We start from the raw sequence: 11,909 nt of genomic DNA on the forward strand, positions 1-11,909 counted from the left end.
ATCTCCCTTTTTTTCGCTCGCTCAGTGATTATGGGTGAGAATGAGAGGTTTCTGTGAGTGTGTGTGTGTGTGTGTGTGTGTATGTGTGTGTGTGTGTGTGTGTGTGTGTGTGTGTGTGTGTGTGTATGTGTGAGTGAATATATAAGTAGTGAAGGGAACCAGATAGTGGGCCCTGAAGGCCCAGGGCTGTTGCCCCCCCCCCCCCCCCCTCCCCCTTACGGGGCAAGCGGGAGTCATGTGAGCTCAGGCAGCGTTTGAAATCTTAGAAGCGAATTGTGAGTCAGTGGCGGCCACAGGTCACCTGCATCGCTCCACTGGGGAAAGTGCCGCAGCCTTGCAAGAAATCATCCGTGGACCCAAATGTGGTGCTAAAAAGAAAAAGAAGAAACACAAGAATGAGAAGAAGGATGAAAAAAAAATCGGCCTTTGCTACGCAACACAGGCCACTAGAGCATGGCCTATAAAATTTTGCACAAACACTCCTTCAGAGAAATGAATGGGGCGGGGGGTGGGCAAGCAGCTGTGCTGGAAGCATCTTGACAGATTGACTTACAACTCTTGGCCGCAGAGCTGAAGTTGGGATTGCGAGATCCCTGGGCACTCGCCCTCCAGTGCTGTCCACTGATGTGCTCGACCCCTCGAGAGTGACTCAACGGAGCGTGACGCAGAACGACGCAGCATGACGCAGCATGATGCGACATGGTGCGCGTCAGGATGCGTTTCGTCATTTCATAATTTTTTCCCCCTTCTCGTTGGGAGTGTCGTTGTTGATTGTCGCTCGCGATCCGAACGCGGCTCCGCTGAGCTGAAGTGACGGGCGCCTAATCTGTAAGTCATCGAGAAAAAATGGCTGACACCTTCTGATGAGTGTCTGTGCCAGCGAGAGGAACAGGTAGCACCAATTAAAGCGGCCCTTTCGGAGTAATCAGATCATATCGGATTACCCCACTTTCCTCTGATAATGTCAGGAAGTGCCTAGAGAGGGCTGGACTGACAAGACACAAGGATGTGGGGCAAGATAGAGGCAGACGCAGAGGAAATTCTAAGACACAGAGGATGAGAAAGGGTAGTGTGGGGGTGGGGGCAGAGTAAGAAAGAGAGAGAGAGAGAGAGAGAGAGAGGAGCCAGCCAAGAAGAAAAGAAGAGGAAAAGAGAATAGGGGAGTGAACGGAGGACGTGCAGTGGCAGCTAGCAATGTCTCCTTGACAAAGGAAACTGCTGGTCTGGTTGGGCTGCTGCTGCTGCTGCTGCTGGAGGTGGAGGTGGTGGAGGTGGAGGTGGAGGTGGAGGCAGTGTGGGCTGGAGAGAAGCACTAACCTGATTTGTGCACAGGGGCGATGCGGGGCCCCGTGTGAGGAGGGTCATAAAAAATTCTCTCCCCGGTTAGCCGCAGGGCATCTCCCTGAGCCCGTGGCCAGCTCCAGTCGCTGGCCGGCCCTCTAATTGCCACATAGGCTCCGCCACACATGGGCACATGAGATGACATTTTGGCTCTCGCTCGCCGGCCAGCACTGCGGCACACAGCCACCCCCTTCGCACTAGTTGCTAAGACGCTGTCATAAACCATTAGCAGCCGGGCCTAGCTCGCCTGTGGCATTTCCTCATGGCATCAGCGAAAAAAAAAGGAAAAAAGAATCGAGCATAAATCTGCCGGTGGAGCCTGCTGCTGCACTAATGAGGCTGAGAGCTTGTTTATGGACTAGCATCATTTTTATGATTATTTCCACCCTTTCAGACTCGCCTTTTATTCGGGTGGCAGAGGAGAGGTCCGGCCTGGTGGCACACAGTCACTACCACTGACATTCGACCCAAAAACGCGGCTCAGGGCTGCGGCCGAATGTGCCTGCCCGGTGCCCGTATGCTTTTCAGCTTCTCTCACCGGCGTTGAGGATAAAAGGAGAAAACAGAAAAGAGAAAGAGAAAGAGAGAGAGAGACAGAGAGAGAGAGAGAGTGGGGAAAGAGGGAGGGAAGGAGGGGCTGAGGGAGAGAGGAGGAGAAATTAGCCCCAGACCTCATGGAGGTGATCGGTATCAAATTGCAGCGAAAATGGAAATGCCAATAAAATTGACGGCTCTGTCTCTGCCACCCCCCATTCCCCTCTCTCTCCTCCTTTCTTTAAGAGTTCACATCGGAGGGGTCAGACTCAAGCAGAAATATTGAGGGAATGAGGTTAAACATCATCATAAGGCGAGAGCAAGGAGAGGAGAGTGAGGGAAGCCCAAGAAAACAAGCACACAACAGAGTTCACCCTCTCTCCACCCCCTCACATCTCTCCCTCTCTCTCTCTCTCTCTCCTTCTCCCTCTCTCTCTCTCTCTACTCCTCTGTCCTGATATCCCGTGTTTGCTTCTGTTTTCCTAACTCGCATGGGACGAGCCCTGGGTTTATTATTTTAAGCTTTGCTGAACATGAACTGGTCTTTACACCGGATTGAGAGCATTTGCTTCCAATGAAAATCTTGTCTAAGATTACAAACCAGCGGTCCCATTTTCCTCCCAGATGGGAGCGGAGAGGGTCTATTTGCCTAAAAACAGTAGGAAGGACAAACTCTTGTAAGGCAGGGGATGTTTTTGGCATTAGTTGATGATGCAATCAAAGCAGTCTTTTCATTCGTTTTGTGTGAATGTGTGTGTGTGGGTGTGTTTGATCAGTGCTGGGGCTTTGGTATCAGCTCTTTCTTGGGGTCAGTTTCTCCAGCCGTAGCCTTGTTTGAAAAGCCCCACTCTGCTGTGTATCTACATAAGTCTTCACTTTAGAGAAATCTCCTCTCCCCTCTCCCCTCTCTCCTCTCCTCGCTGCTCTTGGAGGTTGGCTGTGTCTCGGAGCGAGCGAGTGAGCGAGCGAGGCTAGGCTGAGAAGAAAAAAAAACGCTGGCTGAGTGTTTTATATGGAATGTAGAGCCTGCTCTCTCCTAATGGCGTATATAATTCAGGTGCCCTCAAGGCATGCTTTCAGGAATTCTTTTGCCTGAGGTAATCGGGAGCAAAGACTGTTTTAGGCCCTTGATTATTCCATTGATGCGCAAAGCTGGGAAAAAAGTTATCTCCAACTGGATTACCGCTGACATTTACATTAATTATCAATGAATCGGGGCTTATGCAGAAGCCTTGTGTCACCCATCCCCCCTCACCCCCAACCCCCAAAAAATATCTTAGCCGAAAGAGAGGAGTGGAAATGCAGTTATCTGTACCTGGGCGCTCTGAATAGCATCAGGCCTGTGAGTGGCTTTATGCGTAATCAATCAAAAAACAGTTTCCCCCACACCGCTCCCGGGTTTTGGTCCCAGTGCTACAAAACAAGCAGACAAAAGTGAGTTATCCCATTGAAATATCCAGCACTGTGTGCTTGTTTACCTGTCTCATGTTTCTTTTATGATTTATTATTTCATCTGGGGCCCAGGATTGATGCTTTTCTTGAATTATGATAATAGCAATTATGAAAAGCGGCCTCCTTCCTATTACTGTGACTCTTCTCCTATTTCTTCGAGGCAGGGATAGAGCGAGAGACTTGAATCATAGAAAGCACTCGGGCATAATTGGGGTGGTTATAAATAAGACAGTGTGTGGCGTCTATTCTCCCTGCATTCATCGGTGGCACAGTTGGGCCCTGAGTACAGTCCCCCACCCCCAGTTCAGGAAGCAAGCTAAGCCCTCTCCCCTCTCACTTACTCTGTCTCCCTTTCTCTCCCTTTCTGCCTCTCTCCCCTGGTTTGCTCAAGGGCCGCTAATGAAGCCTTATCGAGCGCCCACAGGTTGCTGTAAGCACCCATGAAGCATTGTCATTAAAATGCTGCTGGTTTTTGAAAAGGCATCTATTTGTGTGGGAGCTGTATACGTCCCCTCCCTTTCCCCTTTTGTAATGCTGTGTAACACCCCCCCCCCCCCCCCCCCCTGAGGTATCCAAGGCAAGCCTCAATAAATATTTCCCCCCCTTCGGATAATAAAGGCTAAATCTCGCTGTCATTTTCATTTCTTTGGTGACTTAGAGCACTACATAGACGAGTGGGTGAGAATGCCACCTTACAACTCCTTTGTGCTCCCCTTTTCTCTTCTTTCTCTCTCCCCTTTCCTTCCTCGCATCCTCCTTTTTCTTCTCTTTCACTACGGTGCCTCCCCCCCCCCCCCCCCCCTTTGGTTGCGAGCGCCGTGGGCGCAGGAGAATGGGGAAAAAAGGTTATTTATGAAAGTATTAAAGATGAATGCATTCAGACCTGCCATATCCCAGGCGTATCACAGCATCATTGTTTGCTCTCACCCACATTGTATGAAAAGCAGGCTCTGTGAGTTTGCATGTGTTTGTATGTGTTTGTGTTGAGTTGAATGGTTGTGTGTGTTTGTGTGTGTGTGTTTGTGTGTGTGTGTGTGTGTGTGTGTGTGTGTGTGTGTGTGTGTGTGTGTGTGTTTGTGTGTGTGTGTGTGTGTGTGTGTCTGTTTGTGTGTGTATCTGTGTGTGTGTGTGTGTGTGCTTTTGTGTGTGCTTGTGTAGGTGGATGCCTGTGCATCATGTGTGTCTATGACAGCTGAATGAGAGAAAAAGATAGCTGAGCGCTAACCGTCCGTCTCTGTCTGTGCTGTGCTGTCTTGATAGGTGACGTCCTGGACAACAGCGTGGCCTCTCCCAGCACAGGGGACGATGACGACCCAGACAAAGAGAAGAAACGCAACAAAAAGCGAGGCATCTTTCCCAAAGTCGCCACCAACATTATGCGGGCATGGCTCTTCCAGCACTTGACGGTAAGTTCAGCATACCGTGCTCCCAAACCTGCCTGTCTTTTTTCGATGGAAGTCAGTCGGGCTGTCTTGCCAACTTATGATGGTGCCAGCTGCTCTGAAGATACCGCTTCAAATGAGTGCTGGATTGGTAGTCTGTGGGCACCAGAGCACTTCTTTTCCTCCCTCCCTCATCTGTTGAAACGTGACGGTTTTGAAAGTTGGGGAGCTAGAAACTGCCTCTGGCTTAAGATGAATGTTATGGAGAGATGAGCGTTATTAAGAGAAATGCTCTGATAACACACACACAGACACACATACACACACACACACACACTCACACGCTCAATCTCTCTCTCGCACACACATATATATACACACCCCACACATACCCCCATACCTCGACCCTGATCTAAAGTTTTATTTGAGTGATGAGATTTGATGATCCTCAAGGCCTCTCTAGTGTACTCTGTGATAGCTCATCATTCTCTGGAGGAAAGCTAACACATGCTAATGAACAGAGAGTGAGAGGCAGAGAATGAGAGAGAGAGAGAGAGAGAGAGAGAGAGAGAATGAGAGGAAGAGAGAGCATGTTGGCATGAGATACATGAGACACAGAAGAGTGCCAGTGATAGCTATTTGAATCTCAACTTTAACATTGAGAACAAACATTAGCGATTAACAACACTTAGCTTTAGCGTGGCTGCCACGAGATGCAGCATTTGAGGAAGAGTGGCTCCAATATTGTGTGTGCGGTTCACCCCCCTCCCCTCCCACCACCACCACCACCACCTGCCAAAGAGACAACAAGAGCATTGATGTGGTCTGCTCTTCCTCTGGCATTTGATGGATTGCAGTTCCTCTATTTCAGTCACCACAAAGTAATTTAAGTTTGACATGCCGTAAAGCCACTACTTATCTTTACCAATCAGCACTGCTGACTCTATTAAAGGCACACTTGGACAGTATTGCTGGGGGTAAACTGAGTTGTGTAACTCAGGAGGAAATACACACACACACACACACACGCGCACACACACACACACACACACACACACACACACCAAAAACACACACAAACACACAGACACATACACATAAATACAAAATATCCACACACATGCATAATTACGCATATAAACAAACGACTGGAAATACACCTCTAATTAACAGGTGTTGAACCCTGATATTTTGTAAACATGCAGTAATACAAATTCCAGCAGTCTGCCATTTCACGTTTGATCCTCGCGCACCGAAAACAGAGATTAGTGTTACCATTCATTTGATCTTGGGTGCAGGGAGGAAATGTGTTTCTAACCAAACTGTGGAGGGAAAGAGAGAGAACCCATTTGATCATTCCCAAACATATGCCCCCACATGTGCACCTCTCTGCTTCACATCTGTGCCACAGTAACTACCCCCATGCACACCCTACACCCCCCCCCCCCCTTACACCCCCGCCAGAAACCCCCAGATGCCCCTGGGCCCCCTCACCCTCCCTGCCATGGACACACACACTCGCTCTCCATGGGGCCTCAGGAGGGAAGGTGTGTAAAGAGAGTCCACTCGCCCCACACACACACACACACACACACACACACACACACACACACACACCACACTCAGTCACAGGCATCATAAGGGTTATATTAGCTGCAAGCTCTCTGAGTCACTGACCGGTGCTATCAGTGACGGTGGTGAGGGAGAGCAGAGGAGAGGAGGTCAGTGAGAGAACCCATGCCAGACCCCAGTGCTCAGACCCGTCTCTCTATCTCTTTCTTTCTCTCTCTCTCTCTCTCTCTCTCTCTCTCTCTCTCTCTCTCTTCCTCTCTCTCTCTTTCTCCCTCTGTCTCTGGCCAATTGCGGTGTGCTCTGAGTGCAGGCTGTTCGTAGGTTTGCGTCTCTCTGGGTTTGGGTGCAAGAGCTGAGCAGCTAAATCAGGAGTGCCTGGCGGGTAGGCAGACACTCTGCCAACAACTAGCCCACAGCCACAGGAGCCTGAGAGAGAGAGTGAAGAGAGAGAGCACAAGAGAGAGAGAGAGAGAGAGTGGGTGAGGGAGAGAGAGAAAGAGAGAGACTGAGGTAGACTGCAGGAAAGATTGAGAATCTGAATCATGAATTAGGAGAAGGGGTGGGGTGGGGGGGCGGGAAGTGAAATGTGATTGGGTAAAGGAAGAGCAAAGGAGGGAGAGAGAATGAGGGAATAAGCCCAATAACCTGGAACTGAACGGCTGCCAAAAGGGTGACTGTGCAGAGAGGGGAGCCTGGCAAAAAACACTCTGCTAGTGCTCTGTAAAAGAGTCCTGCTCACTCTCTCTCTCTCTCTCTCTCTTTCTCTCTCTCTTTCTCTCTCTCTCTCTTTCCCTCTGCCTCTCTCTCTCGCTCTCTGCTGCTACGGGCTGAGTCTGGAGAATTAGACTCATTTCACTCGCTCCTTGCGCCCGGCTCCCTAAAAGCCGGAGCATTTGTGTGACGAACAAAACAACAACCAGCACGTGAGGCATGGTCGACTGACCCAGTGGACAATGAGGCTGCCGCAGCCTTCTGTCCCCATCTCTCCCTTTGGCTGGGGGGAGCATTAACAGTCTTGTCAGGGCCTCGAACAGACACAGAGACACAGACACAGAGAGAGAGAGAGAGAGAGAGAGAGAGAGATAGAGAGAGAGAGAGAGAGAGAGAGAGAAGGAAGGAAAGAGGGAGAGGGAGAGAGAGAGAGAGAGAGAGAGAGAGAGAGAGAGAGCTGGGAGATGAGATGAGTCACAAGTGAACATCTGATGTCCCTCTTGTGTTAAATCAACAGAGTGCAGGGTGTGAGGACTGGGGAGCCCAGCCTGGTCCTTGCAGATAAACACCACCGTAATTAGCGGCCCTCGCAAACAGACTGTAAGACGATAGCTGCTTTTTCCGGGAGTGTGTGGGGGGAAGGATTGGAAGAGAAAGAAGGACAAGTGAGTAAGAGAGAGAGAGAGGGAGAGGTGGATAAGGAAAGAGGGGTTCTTCAGTCTCTGGCATAGACCCTTGGTCGGATTCCTTTTTGTCAGAATCGTTTTGGAAGTGATACCCTGACTACCTGTTCCAGCCACTGCCTACTCCCACCCCTCTCCAACCAACCACACAACCCCCCCCCCCCCCCTCCACACACACACACACATGCTCACGCACATTTGTGCGTCGTCCAGAGCAGTCAGGCACTTACCCAGAATTCTTCGGGAGGGACCAGAGCAGCCATTGTGCAGAGGCGGAAGGGGAAGGAGGGTGGATGCCTGAGATTACTACAGCGCGCAATGTGGTGGGACAAAGAGACAGAGAGAAAGAAAGAGAGAGTGGGAGAGCGAAAAACACTTTTCCCGCAGCGGGGGGAGAGATAGAGGTCGAAACGATCCGAACAGCCGGCAGACTCTTATGGCTCTTCGGAGAGTTGCTCTGATACGCGCGTGTTTCACATTTGTGTTTTTCGTGTTGCTGTAAACATTAACTATTGATGAAATCTCCACGCTCGGTATTCTGTCTCGCCGCTGCATTGTTGATGGTGTTGCACAGCAAATGAATAGAAACTATTTGCAGGCACCCGTGTTAAAAGAATGAGAGAGAGAGCGAGAGGGGCGTGTGTGGGGGGAGCTAAGGGGGGGGGGGGGGGGTGGAGAGTATAAAAAAACTGCGGAAATAAACAAAAGAACTTAGCTAATTACTCTTCCACGCATGGGTGTTTCAGAATGCTGTAAAGTGCTGGTGTGAACGCAATGCAATAAACTTGCGGTGAGGTAAGAAAAACAACAACAGCAACAAAAGGACCCTGAAACTTTTTTCCCCTGTTAGCTCAGTGTTGTTTTTTTTTCTTCCTCCTCCTCCTCTGACTGTTGTTGGTTCTGTTCATCTGACCAGAAACAGAAAAGGGGAAAAAATGGTGGGATTGTGCCAGGCGTCCTGGAGAGAAATGCATGGGCACCCTGCTCCCTTTCCTTCTCCTCTGCCGTGTAATTGGACTCTTTTTTTCCCCTCTACTCTCCTCCTCCTCCTCCTCCTCCTTCTCCTCCTCCTCCCTCCTTTCCCCTCCTGATTTCCACCCTCTTCTCACAAATGGTATTTTCTTGTTTAATTTAACAAGAAACGAGTAGTAAATGAAAGCCATTGCCTGAATTCCCACTGTGCCAGTGCTTTGCACTCTGTTCCCCAATGAAAAGGCAATTTGCAAAATTATGTGATAGAGTAATTAGATGAAATCCAGGACTTCATATTGTTGCCATGCAGACACCATAAGGAGGGCCTTTGCATTTTTTTTTCCATTTTTTTCCCCTTTTTTCTTTTTTCTTGGACCAACAGGAATACTAGGCTGGCACAGAGGCGAGCGGCTTCCTCCTCTTATTTGTACACAGAGCTGTTGGAGCAGGGGAGAGCCCCAGTCACAGCCCATAAAAGTGCAACCGCAGCACACAACGTGCATTTCTCTCGAACCCCTTTTTCTCAAGTTTTTTTTCTCTCCTCATTTAATGCAGTGTTCATGTTGAGAGAAGGGGGGGTTAAAAAAAAAACCTCTACTGGAAGGCATAATCCCTGTTAATGCAATTAGGTTCTAATTTAGCGCTCTTTTGCGTACAGATGTAACAATGCTGGTGCAGCTCTTTTACCCCTGGAAGCACAATGTGCAAAAAAGTGAGAGACTGATAGAAAAAGAGAGAAGGAGAGAGGGAAGGAGAGAAAGAGAGTGAGTGAGTGAGTGAGAGGGTGAAAGAGGGAGGGAGGGAGGGGAAAAACGTCTTGGTGCAGCAGCGTCTTGAGCAGAAACAGGTGTGAAAAGTGCTATAACTCATTTCTGCACTCTCTGAGCTCAACCGCGTAGAGGGCCCTGGGCCCGAGGTCGCCCAAGAATCCAGAGCCGAGCGTTGGGCGGGAGAAGAAAAAGAACTGGTGCGGGTTGTTGTTGGGGGGTGGGGGGGTCGGGATGTCTTAGGCTGGGGTAGGTGGGGGGTTAGGGGGGGGCACTGTGCCCTGTTTTGAGGGGAATTTGGGTGAATGTGTTCCACTGGTGCAATCTGAAGGCTGAAGTTGCGGAGAGAAATGAGTTTTTATTTATTTATTTTTTACTCACCGGCTGTGCTTGTACTTTCTAGATTTTTAGCTAGCCTGGCCGAATTACAGATGTTCAGCATATGACCTCTCCACGCATTAAACCTTGGAAAGCTTGCTGGGCTTTTTTCTTGATGGGGTGCCTAGATTTCTGGAGAATTCGTCTTAAAAAAAGCACACAAGCTCTGAGCGCTGCACTGACCTGAGAGGGAGCGGGCCTGTCCCTGTGCCTCATTGCCTTTTAAAACAGTCGAGGGTATTAGTCAGCGATGTACTTTCTTATGCATCATGTACACCTCACTTCACTTCCTTAAAAGGAGTTAAAGTCCAGCCTTCCCTGAAGTGGGCCTGAGATAACAGTATGAATTCCCTAGCTATGGGGGTTACCTGCATTGTTTGTGTGGCTAGAGACTGCAGCAGCATCGCGCGAGCCTCTGCTGGAGCAGCCGTGCCAATCAGACCTGTCCGTCACGTTGCCATGGCAGCAGCATGCCACCGCACATATCATTAGTGGCGTGTTGGGTGTTGGACGTCGGAAAAAAAAAAAAAAACTGCGGTCACCCAACGCCTGTCCACTACTCCTCTCCTCCATGCCGTCCTCTGCGTTAGCTCGCTCAGAGAGACTCGGGTCATCACAGACCCAAATAGAAGCGACCCCATGAGATGAGTGTGAGCAGGGGTGTGTGTGTGTGTGTGTGTGTGTGTGTGTGTGTGTGTGTGTGTGTGTGTGTGTGTATGTGTGCGTGTGCTCCACATCTTTGTCCTCTGCGGTTGAAACTGCCTCCAGCAAATTCACTGTCCCCTATAGAGACAGCAGGAGATGGGAGGAAGGCGGAGGCCTCTTTGCACTGCCGTCATCCACGTGAGAATCTTTTCAAAAGTGAAATATTTCACTTTCTTGCTATAAAGCTATAAACTACGCCGAGGTTGCTCGCCCTTTTGCTGCCATTTTATACTGCTTGAACACGGACAACGTTTGTTTTTCTCCTCTTTTCTTTTCCTTCTTTTCTTTTTTTCCCCCCCTCTTCCTCTTGTCCTCCATGTGGCACCAGGGGTTCCCGCGTGGCTCGGTGGAGTCAGGAAGACGGACGCCCTCGTAAACAAAGTTCAGGCATGGTAGCAGTTAGCCTGCCGAGCGCCGCCATGAATGGCCTCGTCAAAAAGAGCCCGCCCGGGCCATCAGGGGTCAGGGGTCGCCTGGGCCTCGCATGCCATTAGTCACCGGCTGTTTATTGCCGGAGCGCCGGGATGTCAGCGCACTGGTCACCCATGGCAACCCTGGCACGCCTGCTGACTGGCCTGACGGGGGAGCCTCCCCCATCTAGCGGCTCGGCCAGTCCTGGGCGCTCCGGAGCCAGAACCTCAGGAGAGAGATAGATTCCACCAACCAGCATCCGTGTAAATCAAAAGAACGTGTGTATGTGTGTGTGTCTGTGTGTGTGTGTGTGTGTGTGTGTGTGTGTGTGTGTGTGTGTGTGTGTGTGTGTGTTGGACGAAAAGAGCAATAATCAAAAGAAGAGAAAGAAGAAGAGAGGCAGAAGAAAAAGAGAAAAGAGAGAGAGAGAAAAGACTCCTGGAAGTTGCCTGGAGTTATAAGTGTGCACATTGTCTCTTGTCTTCTCGTTCGTTCATTCATTCATGTGTGACAAGGGCAAAAAAAGTCCATTCAGATTAATATTTGTAAATTCAATTTAGTAGCCTGAGGTCTCTGGTTATTTCTTAATTTCATCTAAGTGGGCAGCAGCAGAGGCGCCACAGAATTAAAAGCTTAAAGGGATTTTCAAACGGCGTGTATCAAACGGCTTGCCCTGGTTACTCAAACCATGAGACTCCAAAGGGGGAAAAAAGAGAAGGACAAGAATGAGGAAGAGATGGAGGACTGGAATAAAGAGAGGAGAGAGACTGAGGTTGTCTGAGTCTACCTGATATAGCTGTGTGTGTGTGTGTGTGTGTGTGTGTGAGTGTGTGTGTGTGTGAGTGTGTGTGTGTGTTTCCTCGTTCTGTTTTTACTTTCTGTTTGTCATAGTTGACCGACTCTACTCTCAGCTGTTTTGACATTTTTTTTCTCTTTTCAGTTTTGGCTGTAATGTTTATCTTAGAAAGAAGGCAGCCAAGCAGAGAAAGAGTAGGCAAGAG

The 11,909-nt window shown here is 49.6% G+C and overlaps 1 protein-coding gene across 1 annotated transcript in view; it reads left to right on the top strand.

Annotated features, from left to right (window-relative positions):
* The window catches only part of meis1b (Meis homeobox 1 b), a 99,299-nt gene that overhangs the window by 27,684 nt on the left and 59,706 nt on the right, over positions 1 to 11,909 (top strand). Inside the window, exon 8 of the mRNA XM_076285980.1 lies at positions 4,588 to 4,733. Within this exon, the coding sequence (XP_076142095.1) occupies positions 4,588 to 4,733 (146 nt within the window). The remainder of the gene's footprint in view (positions 1 to 4,587; positions 4,734 to 11,909) is intronic.

This window comes from Alosa pseudoharengus, unplaced genomic scaffold (genome assembly GCF_046254945.1).
Source record: "Alosa pseudoharengus isolate Yale_2024_CS ecotype anadromous, Long Island Sound unplaced genomic scaffold, YU_APseudo_1.1 YU_APseudo_1.1_scf_15, whole genome shotgun sequence".
Classification (NCBI taxonomy): domain Eukaryota; kingdom Metazoa; phylum Chordata; class Actinopteri; order Clupeiformes; family Clupeidae; genus Alosa; species Alosa pseudoharengus.